This window comes from Argentina anserina, chromosome 6 (genome assembly GCF_933775445.1).
Source record: "Argentina anserina chromosome 6, drPotAnse1.1, whole genome shotgun sequence".
Lineage (NCBI taxonomy): Eukaryota > Viridiplantae > Streptophyta > Magnoliopsida > Rosales > Rosaceae > Argentina > Argentina anserina.
This window is the reverse complement of record NC_065877.1, coordinates 33,883,933-33,898,073: the sequence shown is the minus strand read 5'-3', so window position 1 is coordinate 33,898,073 and position 14,141 is coordinate 33,883,933. Positions and strand designations below refer to the sequence as shown.

The 14,141-nt window shown below is 37.7% G+C and overlaps 2 protein-coding genes and 1 pseudogene across 3 annotated transcripts; 1 reads left to right on the top strand and 2 right to left on the bottom strand.

Moving 5' to 3' along the window:
• Positions 1 to 4,603: 4,603 nt before the first annotated feature.
• On the bottom strand, positions 4,604 to 6,276 carry LOC126799999 (uncharacterized; annotated as a pseudogene).
• Positions 6,277 to 8,333: 2,057 nt separating this feature from the next.
• On the top strand, positions 8,334 to 10,247 carry LOC126800940 (COBRA-like protein 4). The gene is made up of 6 exons (XM_050528373.1): positions 8,334 to 8,462; positions 8,565 to 8,644; positions 8,776 to 9,232; positions 9,319 to 9,466; positions 9,564 to 9,841; positions 9,942 to 10,247. The coding sequence occupies exons 1-6, from the start codon at positions 8,411 to 8,413 to the stop codon at positions 10,223 to 10,225; spliced, it is 1,299 nt and encodes a 432-aa protein (XP_050384330.1). The 5' UTR covers positions 8,334 to 8,410; the 3' UTR covers positions 10,226 to 10,247.
• Positions 10,248 to 10,582: 335 nt separating this feature from the next.
• On the bottom strand, positions 10,583 to 13,860 carry LOC126800939 (protein COBRA-like). 2 transcript variants are annotated; one of them, XM_050528371.1, is made up of 6 exons: positions 13,648 to 13,860; positions 12,619 to 12,698; positions 12,006 to 12,462; positions 11,755 to 11,914; positions 11,391 to 11,662; positions 10,583 to 11,225 (listed from the first exon to the last, which is right to left on the bottom strand). In XM_050528371.1, exons 1-6 carry the CDS (start codon positions 13,730 to 13,732, stop codon positions 10,933 to 10,935), a joined length of 1,347 nt encoding a protein of 448 aa, XP_050384328.1. In that variant the 5' UTR covers positions 13,733 to 13,860; the 3' UTR covers positions 10,583 to 10,932. The 2 variants fall into 2 exon arrangements, with proteins under 2 accessions (XP_050384328.1, XP_050384329.1); XM_050528372.1 differs by lacking the exon at positions 13,648 to 13,860 and adding an exon at positions 13,446 to 13,581.
• Positions 13,861 to 14,141: the final 281 nt, after the last annotated feature.

Below are 14,141 nucleotides of genomic sequence, written 5' to 3'. Positions count from 1 at the left end.
TTGAATTAATTTCACAAATTTAACACTTTGAAAAATACTCGACATTTAGTTTCGAAAAATTCGGGTTATTACTTGAAAAGTATGGGTGATCACTCGTCCTCGCTAACACGATGCGGGTGAGACCACCCAACTGTAGTTAGGTTTGACAACCATTTATATATATATATATATATATATATATATAACAGTATATATATAGAATGTTAGCATAAAAACACGTAACGAAAGTCAAACTAAGACTATGACAAGTCTCGTAAAGTTTAGGGCAAGTTAAGTAAATCATACAAATGTAAAATATGCGACTCAGCTCGAAATATCAAATGTGCCGATGGGGTATATTCAACCCGACCGGCTCTAAGGTTCGCATTCGGGAATATACATTTTATATATAGAAAACCATAACCCGAAAGGTACTAGATCACCATACCTGATATAGCAGGGCCAAAGTCTGCGCCCCAAGTCTTGCTCCGCGTAGAATTACGTTCCTCAAGCTCGTCTCGTAACTAAACAATAATGAAAAAGGGAAAAGTAAGGTCCATGGCGTTTTTAGTCAATTTAGTAATTGAACGTCGGTTTGACTAGTTTCACTACCCGAGTCGAGGTCTCGGGATGATCGGTTTACTTTTCTAAAGGTGAGTATGAATTTGTTTTATAGATATTCGTATCTTAGATTTAAGACGCGAATGATCGATAAATAGAAATCTTCAATTTATTCTTCCAGCATTTAAATCTCTCACATTTAAGAGTTTCTCGATTTCCGATCTGGGCGGAAATCGAGTTTAAGGTTTAACCGTAAAGCTAAAATTACGCTTTAGCGAAATGTTACTAATTTTCTTTAATCCGATTTAAATCGAGAAACCAAAAGATAAAAAGGTTGAAATGAGATTTAAGTAAAAACTAAATTAATTATTGTTTAGGTAAAACAGTAACTTTTAACTTATTTACTGCTAGGGGCAAAACCATAATTACAAAAAGTCAATATGGGTATTTTGGTCATTTCACAGGGGCAGTGAAACAATAAAATGGTAACTTTAGAAGCGGTAAAACTAGGGTTTTTACCCTTTGATCTCCGATCAACTACAAAACTCAGATAAAAAACCAACAAAAATCAACATGCAATTATACCAAACGAATCGAAACAACAATACGATCACAACGACACCAAAACCAAAGGAATCGAAGTTCGATTGATACCTCGATGAAGCACCAGAAAGATCTCGTCGGCTCTGACGCTGTTGTGCCTTTGTCCGACGTGCTGCGGCATCGTCGTTGACTCCAAGATGCCCCTGATGCCTCTGCAAGCTTCTCTTACCACCTAGGACTTCGAACTCATCATCGTAATCGAAGGATGAGGCCGCCAGAGTTCTTAAACACACCGGCGACATGAAAAAAAGGAAAAGTTAAATCTTTGGACACCAATCTCGTTTCAAACCACCAGATCGAATATGAAATGAAGAAATAATAGAGTTTTTCCGAGGAAAGCTCCACGACGTCGTTGGAGCTGGGGATAATCGACAGTGGTCGTCACGACACTAAGATTCGGATTCGTCTGAATGAGGTTGCATGTGAGTTCTGCTGATATCGTCAGAGACATGAGAAAGAGAGGATCATGGCGGTGGTGGTCTCGAGGGAAGACGTCGCAGGATGGCGGTGCTAGGTGGAGGTCAAGTTGACACAAAGGGAGAAGAAGAAAAGAATCAGCGAAGGAAAGTGCGGAAGGAGAGAGAGAGAGAGCGAGAGAGAGAGAGAGAGAGAGAGAGAGAGAGAGAGAGAGAGAGAGAGGGAGCACGTGAGGGAGAAAGAGAGAAAATGTGAGGAAGGGAGAGAAGATTGTGTGTGGGAGAGTCTAGGGTGAAAGAACCAAATGTCGTAATGCATAAAAAAAAACCAAATGTCAAAAAAATATTCCGCGAATACTCCCACGCTCATGATGACGTGTAGTTCAACATGAAAATAATAAACTACATTTTGACATTTCGGAAAAATGTCGATTAGCATGGCAACTATGCCGGAAAGCTAAAAAATGTTTTCAGGGGCTCACAACGATTGAATGTATAAACTATATGACTATCTAAAATTTTTCTATAAACTTTGATTTGAGTCAAAGAACAAAATTCATTCATTAGAGGTTATAATATTTCATATATGTTGATGTTAATTCTTGGTGAGTTGTATATATATATATATATATACACACATGTATTAGTGAATGAAAAAATTAGTCTACAAATTTTATTATGAATTTATAAAATAAGTGGAAAAAAAATGAATTAATTCGAGAAGATAGTTTGTTTGATTATTATACATTTTTCAAGTTGTATATAATAAATGAATTTGAAACAGAATAAGAAAGAAATTAATTAATAGTAGTTTGATTTAATATACCAAATTAGATATTGAACATTTTAGGAAAAATATGGGGGTCTAAATAGCATTTTAGGTATTTCTAAAAACAAAATAAAGGTTCACTGAGTAAGAAGTTCTAAATACTATTTTTAAAGGTATGAATAGAACCTCCCTATATATATATATTTTTTTTTTTGTTAACTCTTATTGATCTGGTGTATGGGATAATCGATCTGGTGTTCTTAATGAACGAAGATTCTCTATGAAGGTTTATGTGGGTTGGATGGGAGAACTTGTGGTGGTTTTCTGATCTTGGTTTCGTCTTCTTCATGCGGTTAGGCGCGTTGTGCCGGTGTCGGGGTTTTGGCTGTGGCTTGGGGGTGGCAGAATCTTGGCGGCACAAGGGGCCATCGTTCTGCTCACTTAGATCTCACAGGAAGCGCCCATGACTTTCCAAGTCCAATCGATCGTTCCAGAAAGCGGAAAGGCACCGGTTCATGGCATGGGCGACGGTCGTGGTGGAGTACGAAGCTCGGAGGTTGGCTGCAAAATTTCCTCCTCCGTTGAATATGGCTCGAGTTTGGGCCATGTTTTTGGGTCAGGTCAGTATGTTTGGATCCAACGTATTGTATTTAATTTGGTTATGTTTGTCGTGGTTATTAGCTTTAGGTCATTTAGTTGGTAAGGCGTACTCCATTGTTGTTGGAGGGAGTCGGGGTGGTGGCCACAATATATGGGTTACCCGATGTAGATGATGACTGGTGGAGGATTGGATATGCTTTATAATAAAATGATCTTGGATCATAGTCCAAGTGTCATGATTTTCTGGTTTATGCACAATTGTTTTTGTTACTTTCGTTTATTTGAAGTTTTTAAGAAGTAGGGGTGAGTGGTGTCTCGGGATATGCACCTTGTGTGCTGGGTCTGCTCTAGGATGGCGGCGAGTGCCTTACTTTGTCAATTGGTCGATGCCTCCTAGTTGTAAGATGAAATCTAAGGTCACTGGATTTGTTGTTTGGTGGCCACATAGTGGAGAAACTGTTTGTATTAAAAACTTATCGCTCTAGTGAGCATTATTTTTCCATTATGTTGCCAAAATTGTAGAGCAAATGGAGTTGTCATTGTTGCACTATTTGCTGGTTGGTGTGTTTTAATAGAGTACATCAGTTGTTTGGTTGAGATCTCTGCTGAAGTTTTGGGGTTTTCTCTTTTGAGTGACTCTAATTTAGAGTTTAGGTTCTATGTTTCCCATTGTATTATGTGATTTCATCAATAATTATTACCTAGGGTTGTCGTTTGGCCCTACTTAAAAAAATATATTGTTAACTCTGGTTAGACGAAAATTTAAAAAAAAAATGCCATTTATTTGTTAAGTAGACATGAAGTTGATAAAGAAGAGTGATCAGTGAATTTGTTTTCCAAGACAACGACATCACTTGTGTCAAACCCCTTTATGTCAAACCTTGTCACCTATAACATTGCGCCATGTGTTACTTAACTTACCAGAGCTTAACCAGAGTTAAAACCCTCGTTATAATTCAATTAATCAATTTCACAAAACCCAACATGACTCTACCTCTTTCTCTTCCCAGAGGTACGTCTGTTCTTACCCTCCTTTCTTCTTTCTCCACATCTCTCTGCAACAACCCATCATCTGTGATCTTTAAGGAATATTTAATTTAGTTAGAAACCCATTATTCCAATTTCCCAATTGTGATTTTCGTCTCTTTTGACCTCAACAATGAGAGACATGATTCCAATGGGAGGAACTGCAAAGGTAATACCAGGAAGAGGACGAACCGATGAAGCACTAGTGCACTACAGAGATGCGTTGTGAATAGTTTTGAGTTTTCACAGGAATGATAATTACGAATTGGGTTGAACTTGTTGGGTTTAATTGCTTAATGAGCTACTGGACATTTTGTTTATGAATTAAGAATCATGATTTCGACTGAGTATGATTGGAATAGTTGGGATGCTAAAGTTCCCTGAGGAATTACTATCTTAGTTTTCTGGAATAAACTTTCACTAAACCCATCAGCTCTAAGAACAAAGATCAAAGCGTTTAGCAGTAAGTTGATGTCCCTTAATCCAGAGGGTCATTTGAATGATTTTATTTAACCGAAAAATAATGATGGCTTAAGTGAGTTAACTACGGTTAAGCTCTTTGGTAAGTTAATTAGTAACACATGGCGCAATGCCGCAATGTTATAGGCGGCACATGTTTGCATAGGGGCCCTTCGCACATTAATTTTTCAGATCAAATTAAAAATGAGTGCATACATGACTCATTCTTATTATATATATTCGAAACATACATGTAGAATTTCATCAAGAGGTCCAAATTAAGACATGTAGACCTACAAATGCAAACAACACAATCTAGTAAAACTAAATAGATATTTCAATTTCAATCATTTTCTGTAATGTACGTGCCTGCATGGATTGTAATCATTTATCTTCTTGAGAATGAGAGAAGAAGTGATTGATGGTGGGCCTCCGGCGGTCGGGTTCGGAGGAACTTCCGGAGGCCATGTTCGGCATACCTCTCTCCCTCTTCTTCGTTTTCAAGCACTGCCATTCTCCGGTGAGTTTTGTTTACTCTGCAACGCAATCACCACAGAATGAAAGCAAATGTTTAGGGTAATACTCCTCCTCCTCACCGATCGATCGATATGAATTAATTACTATGGAAGGATTATATATATTGTACTATACCTGACATCTGGGTTGAGGAATACATTCCTTGTAAGCTGAAATGCGCACAAACTCGTCACAAATGTCATCGCAGCCATTAGCGGGTAAACCTGTATGATTAAGTTTGTCAAAATTTCTATCATATCACAAAATATACATATGCATGTACTGAACGATGTACGTGGATATGGATATCTTAGGGCTGGATTGGTTGGTATACCAGTCTTAATTTTCCAATACCATATACCAACCAATATATATTTGGTATGAAAAATCCACAATTTATACCAACCAATAACGTTGGTATACCAATTAAGTGGTATGGTTGGTACTCGGTTGGTACGGTTGGTAATGGACTTGTACCAACATATTTAAGGCCCAAAAATTTTAAGGCCCAACCCAAATAAATAATAATAAATAAGTGAAATAACAATAGAATTCCAAAGTCTTATATAACTTCAACCAAATTACCAAATACAAAGTCATAAATAGAAAGTCAAAGTCCAAATAGTCAAACTGTTAAAGTACTTATGAATTCTCAAAACAATTGAAAAAATAAATGATAGGTTTAAATGCGATATATGTTGACATGTTGTAAGCAGTGATGGTGCTACTGATAGGTCTAAGCATTTGTACTTGGGAATTCGATTGAATCGATTCATTCATAATTAAATAAAGAAATTGAAGACGAGAAAAATAGTGTACTTGAGAAAGAAACTCAGAGAGATTAGATTAAGGTTAGTAGATATATATGGTTTGGATTTATTTTTCAATAAATCTACAATTGAAATTTAAAGATATATATATATATATTTTAATTAAATAATTTAATATAATATAAGTTGGTAGGTACGATATACCATGGTATATGGAAAATCTATACCACCTACCTACCATATTTTTAATATTGGTACGGTATACTGTACCATATACCATGTACCAAGTATTTGATATACCAACATATTTGGTACGGTTGGTATACGAATTGGTTGGAATGGTTTTCTATACCATTGCCACCCCTAGGATATCTTGCTCACCTCAGGCCTAATCCAACGCCCCATCTCACCACGCCCTTCTTCGGCTCTGGAACAGAAGTACGTTGGGTAGCTCTAGCTAGTGCTTCTTAGTGTGACCAAACTAATCACAACACCCCAATAGTAGTTTGCTTTTCTGATATTTCTTCTTTCTTTTGCACTGTTTGGAATGAAGTTCTATGTGACCCTAGTGTTGGTATATGTAGTAGTGTTTCATCGGATTGGAGAATCCGAGCAAATTAACAAGGAAAGGAATATGGAAAAAATCTTCTGCGCGCTATAAAAATCTTATTACTGTGGGCAGCATAGAGTTTTGACTTAACAGAAACCAGCGGCTCAGCCTCTGGTTTTTTCATTTAATCCTCCACTTTTGAAATCACGCGCTTCCAATAGGCCAATGGTGTTTGAAACTTTGAATATTATGGCTCTCGACCCTATCACTAGAATGTTCCAAGCAATATATCCTCAAAAGAATGAAAGGTGAACATCTTGGAAAATTGAGTTGGGAAATTTATTAATTTCCTGATTTAGACCCTTCATGCATGTGGATAACGATATGGTAAACCTATGTTTTCACTAATCCAAAGCCAGGCTGTTGCTTATTATCTCGAGGACAGCATCATAGATTGCAAAATTCCAACAAATGAAGTACAAAAACCTCAATTCCAACCAACATAAAATAGCAGACAAGTTTGCAAAATTTTAAAATTGCCACTAATTCGTGAGGAACATGTTCTCGGCCATGCCTTCTCGGACCGCTGTATCCCGATATAGATTCTACTTCTCTCTATCAAACTCTATTTCTCCATTTAGTTTGAATAAAAAATCACGGTTCTGTTAGAAGTTTTCCTTCGTTTCTAATGTATCACACAATACCTGTTTCACAAGGCCTGATCGAGCTAGGCTATAAACGTCTGCACCATCACATTTCACATCGGGGCAACATTCTAGAACATTCCACAGAGCAAGATGACTAACTTATGCTCAAGATACCAGCCAAGGACGGCCAAGAGGGTCGAGGTTGATGCGGCGGATTGGGGGAGTAAAACTTGGAAGTCGCCGGCCGGTGTGTGGAATTTGGGTGCCGAGAGTTTGAAATAGTACGTGAGCAATGGACCAATAAATAACAAATTTTGATGATTTATAAGGAGCTTTTTTCATAATTAAGGAAGAAAGTTAATTTGAATAATGACATATTCTCTTCATGTTTTAGTTTTGGAAGTTTTCTTTGAAACATGAATTGGACTTAATTAGCATTGTGGGAGTGGATTTTCGGAAAGGTGTTCAAGTTGACACCTAAAAGAAAATGGTATTGATTTGAGTTCAAGTTTGAATTAACTCCAACCTTTCATTTTCATTAAATATAGTTATAGATCAAATTAAGTTATCTTAAGATGTTCTCATCAGATGAATAAAAGCAGTGTATTTATTTATCACCTAGTTGATTCAATATTTTTGTGTGCTTTGCACACTAACATTTGATGCTAAGTTGCACCTAATCTTCTAAAAAAAACCCAACAAGTTGAATGATGGTCTAGAACAATTGAGACCGTTTTAAACTCATAACTCAAGGAACTGTACATATTTTCCTTCATGTACTTGTTCATGGGTTGGTCATGAACTCATGATTTTGATGGAGGGCCCAAATCATGAAGTGGCCTAAGACTCTGGAAAAAAAGAAGGTATAATCAATTTTAGTGCTCAAGCAATCCAATTCTGTTAATTGCAGATTTGCTGAAGTTGTTGAGTACTTGAGTAGTCTTTCTATCAGAAAAGGACTGATTACTCGTCCCTACTTTGCTTCCATGAAACTCATGCTTCTAAGTTTAAACATAGAGACCTGAACATAGTTCTAGACAACCTTGGAAGGTTATCAGTTGGCAGCTTTCTTAAAAATGATCAGTATGATCAGAAATCATATAATCAGTCAGAAATATTAGCATGTGTGGTTTGATTAGGCCTTAGTTTATTTAGCAATCTAGTTTCTTAGCTTCGACTGCCAAACTCACAACCTGTCAACTTCATTCCACATTATTTTTTTCATGTCTGGTTTCACTTAGAAGTTGCTTTAAGATTTGGAAATCCAAACAGAAGTCTCCAAATGAGACTAACATATGGTAGAACTTTGAGGAATGTTACAAGTGTCCAACAACTATTAGGTAACCGATCTGTATAGAAAAGCAAACAAAGTTTCCTTCATACAGTCTTTATATTCGTTAAATTCATACACAGCTCCTAATCGGTCTGCTACATCTTCAGCTTAGCAAGTTCGCATGAGCATACCATCATAGTTCAATAATCGACGAATTAACAGTCAGTCTTTGGGCCTAGATATGAGGTTTTTTGTATCAGCTCTATTTCTTCTTGTCATTTTTTCATATGCAGGTAAGCTCTTGCTCATTAGACTTCAGTTACATTATACAGGAAAATCATGACTTCTATGCTTGGTTATTAATCTTTTTTTTCGTTCTTTTTGAATCGACGCAGCTGCATATGATCCCTTGGATCCAAATGGAAACATAACCATAAGATGGGATATAATGTCTTGGACAGCAGATGGCTATGTGGTCAGTACACATAATTTTCTCACACAGAAGTTGTCTTCTCTCAAATTAATTTCCATATGTCCATCACTATTGCATAGTGATATTGTATCAATGACAGTGTTGTAAGCAGAATACTACTTTGTATTTTGCAGGCCACTGTAACCATAAACAACTTCCAAATGTATCGGCACATAATGAGCCCCGGGTGGACATTAGGTTGGACATGGGCTAAAAAAGAAGTGATATGGTCTGCGGTGGGGGCGCAAACCACCGAGCAAGGTGACTGCTCTAAGTTCAAAGGAAACATACCTCATTGTTGCAAGAAAACCCCCACAGTTGTGGACTTGCTTCCAGGCGTGCCATACAACCAACAATATCAAAACTGTTGCAAAGGTGGAGTAATAGGTGCTTGGGGCCAAGATCCTTCAGCTTCTGTCTCGGCTTTCCAGCTGAGTGTTGGAATGGCTGGTACTTCAAACAAGACTGTAAAACTTCCCAAGAACTTCACTCTGCTAGGACCAGGTCCAGGCTACACTTGTGGCAAGGCTAAAGTTGTGCCTCCCACCAGCTTTTTCTCACCTGATCGTCGTCGTAAGACTCAAGCTCTCAGTAAGTTCATCTGATTCAGAAGATCTTATTTTCACTTCATTTTATTCTACAATGTTTGATTCTGATATGTATCATATGTTGTGCAGTGACATGGAATGCGACATGTACTTATTCACAGCTTCTGGCCAGGAAAAACCCAAGTTGTTGTGTATCACTCTCGTCCTTCTACAACGAAACAGTTGTTCCTTGCCCATCTTGTTCTTGTGGTTGCCATAACAAGGACAGGTGTGTCAAGTAAGTCACCCTTTTGCATACTTTGGAAGATATATATAATCAGTGCAATTGTGCAAAGATAGGCACCTAAATCACATAATTCTTGATGGTATTGCAGAAGCAACTCCAAAATGTTGAGCATGGTGGGAGTTAACACACCAAAGAAAGATAATGCCCCTCTAATGCAGTGCACACACCACATGTGCCCGGTGAGAGTTCACTGGCATGTAAAAGTGAACTACAAGGAGTACTGGCGTGTGAAGGTTTCGGTTACAAACTTTAACTATCGGATGAACTACACGCTTTGGACTCTGGTTGTTCAGCATCCTAATCTCAACAATGTCACACAAGTTTACAGTTTTGATTACAAGCCTATTGTTCCGTATGAGTCCATAAGTGAGTTTGCTAACTATGCATTTTCCTTAATCTTTTTACAGATCATGTTCCGGGCTTAATGCTAGAGCTAGACTAACACAGTGCATTGTTACATGTGCAGATGATACTGGTATGTTCTATGGATTGAAATACTTCAATGACCAATTAATGGAAGCCGGGCCATTAGGGAACGTTCAGTCGGAGATTCTTCTTAAGAAGGACACAAACACATTCACATTCAAGGAGGGGTGGGCATTTCCTCGCAAAGTTTACTTCAATGGTGATGAGTGCCAGATGCCTCCACCTGATGCATACCCATTTCTTCCTAATTCTGCCCCTCAGAATCTACTTTCTTTCCCTGCGTTGGTTTCCACATTAATTTTGTTGTTGGTAGCTATTTGGTGATGTGGGTACTTAGAGTTTTTTACAGTGATTTGATTACATAGAATTTGAAGCTTAAGGATATTCTAACACTGTAACACAGAATGATGAAACACAAGTACTAAAAAAATCAATTAAACATGACTAATTGATATGTATCTTGTGCATAGAGATATTTTGTATAGGCTGGTATGGAATTTTCGGTGAATATTTCGTAATATGAATCATTTAGCCTCACCACTTAGAAGAATAAATCTAAAGACATTTTAGTGAATATTTTAAAGCTGCAAAGGTTCAATTTTAAGCAGATTCACTAGCAAATGAACACTCAATTAAAAGGCAGATATGAATCATGAGAATGGTAGAGAGATAAAAGCTACTTATATCCATAGAAACATCTGATTGAAATCCCTATCTTTTTTTGCCTGTTGACCATATATTCAAATCCTTCTGAAACATTGTAGCTGATACACAATGACAATTACAACACAGAATGGTAAATTTACAACTAACAGAGTTGCAACAAGAATGATGACTATACATCAGAACAGCTAAGCTGCAACCTTTATGCAGTCCAACATATGAGCATCAGTGGCACACTCACTTACTTCCAGTTTCATAGTTGAAGCTCTCCATAAAAGTGCACAAAAATTTAAGTGGCCTTTGTGAATTGCAAGGTCAGACCAATCCCTTTTAAAATCTCAGATATGATGCATTTGCGCGAGTAGAGTCTAAGCATACGCGTATATGAATGCAAATGTTGATACTGAAACCATGATCACAGTAAGCAGAGAAACATACTGTCGGAAACCAGCATTTGGCAAATGTGGAAAGGCATCCGGAGGTGGCATTACACAAGTATCACCATTAAAATAGATCCTTCTCGGGAACGCCCATCCCTTGTCAAAAGTAAAGGTTGCTGGATTCTTCTTAAAAAGCAGCTCTGACTGCACATTGCCGAGAGGTCCAGATTGCACTAGCAATTCATTGTAGAACTTGACTCCCCATAGCATTACGGTATCATCTGTTAGAAAGACAACATATTACAACTCCAAACTGCCGTACTGTATAAAAAAAAGGAAACTTAACATGTGCAGATGTTCTAGAAAATCCTTAAAACTTCAAATATCAGCTCAAATTGATTGCAAACAACGACAAACAAAGGAACTAATAAGTGAGGATAACATACTTATACTTCCATAAGGAGTCAAGGACTTTGCATTGAAGCTGAAAACTTCGGTCAGATTGTCAAAATTAGGGTGTTGGACAACCAAGTTCCAATTAGAATAGTTCCTCCTGTAATCAAAGTTTGTAACTGTAATCTTTACTCGCCAGTATTCCTTGTAATTCAGCTTGACATGCCAATGAACTCTGATCGGGCACATATGGCTAGTACATCTAACCAAAGGTGAATTCTTATCACCGGCTGAAACAACTGAAGCCAAATATGGAGAATCTGGCCTGCAAATTCACATCAAGTCTTTAGGAGAAATTAATACATCTTCGAAACTAGAAAGAAGTTTAGGAAGAAGTTCATGGCTGAGAGAGCTCACACTACACAGCTTCCAGGATGAGTTATGTTGTTTTGGCAGCCACACGAACATGTTGGGCAGGGAACTACAGTGTCATTGTAGAAGGAAGACATTGAGACACAGCAAGGAGGAGCTTTCTGAGCCAAGAACTGTGAATATGTGCATGTCACATTCCATGTCACTGCCACCAAAAAGTGAAGGTTAAGCCAAAAGGTATTTCTTAGCTAAAGTACTTGCACGTCAAGAGATTTATAAGACATTGATCAACTTACTCATGGCCTGAGAGACTCTTCTTTTATCAGCAGTGTAAAATCTAGTTGGTTTGACAACTTTTGCAACACCACAAGTGTACCCCGGCCCAGGTCCCATTAGGGTATAGTTTTTCGGAAGTCTAACTGTCTTGTTGGTGGTTCCAGATCTACCAACACTTAGTTGAAAAGATGATGCAGCACTCGATGGATCCTGCATCCATGAGCTCAGCACCCCACCTTTACAACAATTGGAATACTGCTGATTGTATGGAGTTCCAGGGAGTAGATCAACAATGGTTGGGATCTTTTTGCAGCAATGTGGCGGAGTTGGCTTGAATTTCGAACAATCCCCTTGCTCGGTGGCTTGTCCTCCCACCATGCTCCATATTACCTCCTTCTTTGCCCATGTCCATCCAACCGTCCAGCCTGGTGCTTGAATGTGTCTATACTGCTGGAAGTTAAAAAGCGTAACAACAGCCTGTTCATACAAAAGAATGCTCATTACCTCTTCCTATTACCTCGAATGCAAATGAATCCATGTTGAGAATCCTGATAAGAAGCCGTCCATGTTGAACATGCAACTAGTGTAAGATTGTACCATATATCATTTGCTAAGAACTCAAAAGGTACTTACAACATAGCCATCAGGGGTCCAGCTGATGATATCCCACTTGATTGTGATGTTGCCATTAGGATCAAGAGGATCATATGCATCTGGACATCAACAAGCAGGAAAAAGAAGACAGTGAGCATGATGGGAATGTGAAACTTGAGTGAGAAATTGTCCATAGCTGTCCATAGCTGAATTAATTTTTGTATTTCAGTATGTCTTCCTTTATTTAAACAACTTCAGAATTTTATATAGAACTCGCGACTGGTAAACAGCTTCAAACTTTTTATTGAAGTGAGAACAAGAACAAAACCATAGTTCACATGAATATCTATTTGCACATTGCACATGGTGCTGTATCTCAAAGAGTGGCATGAAACAGAAAGGATTAAAATCTGTATTGAGTATTGACAACAAACAGGAACAGAGGACCCTGTTTTGAGTTTAATTATATTGAAATGAGCCAAAATTGGCATAAAATTTCTGTTCTAAACTTCTGGTAAACAAGTTATCAAGAGAAACACTTCCTCTCAGAAGTTAATTTATCAGATTGTACTGCCTTTGACTATGGCCTGTGTATTAATAAGAGGTATGCATTTTAATAAGCAATAGAGAATTTTGACTTTAACAACACATTAACTCCAGCAATGGAAGTTAGGACTTTCATTACCGGAGAAAAACAGAGGACAATGAAATTGTGGACCTTCATGGTACTCAACTGTTAAACTTAACACCATACTGTACTTTCTGATACCCAGTTTTGTAAATTGATCAATACTAAAACATATAGATATAGACTAGATTACATATATGTAAAAGCATTACAAAATTTTGAGATGAAGAAAACAAACCAATTCCCCTATCTGTCAAAGTCAGTAGTCAATACCCAAAGTAGCCAAAACCCAGCTGAAAGCCATTGCTAAGAATGAGATACATGCAGGCCCTACAGAATTAACAAGAAGAAACCCACTAACAGAACAGTGATAACCTACACAAAGATTGAAACTTTGGGAACATCAAATGCAGATTCAGGAAGAAGAAGGCTGAACCAACCTGTTGAGGTGAAGAAGCTGCAGAAAGCAAGCCCGAACAGAACAACAGTTGCCAAACTGGATAACTTGGACAACAGGAATCCCATTTCGCTTCTAGAATATCAGTCTTCGAAGTTCTTGGGTTACACACAATTACACAAACAAGCTAGAATGAACAGGAAACCCAGGTGAAAAGAGAAGCTTGGTACGCGGTAGCGTGTGTATCACCCTGCAACTCTATATATGCAAAAATACAAAAAAGAAAAGAAGGTGTTGTATATGTGCCTGCCTAGCTAATCAGTGAAAACTAATATTGTATGAAAAAATTTGCTTGAGAATACTTTAATTAGAGTTTTGAATGGGAAAAAGTTGTGAGAGCCTGATCATCATGAGTCCATCACAATCAGGGGTTTAGATACCAGCATTTTCCTAATAGAGGAAAAGGTTTTGGCACCATGAAAGCAATTTGAAAAAGTGTTTAGGTTGCATTTGGAATCATCTGGGTATTACTGCAGC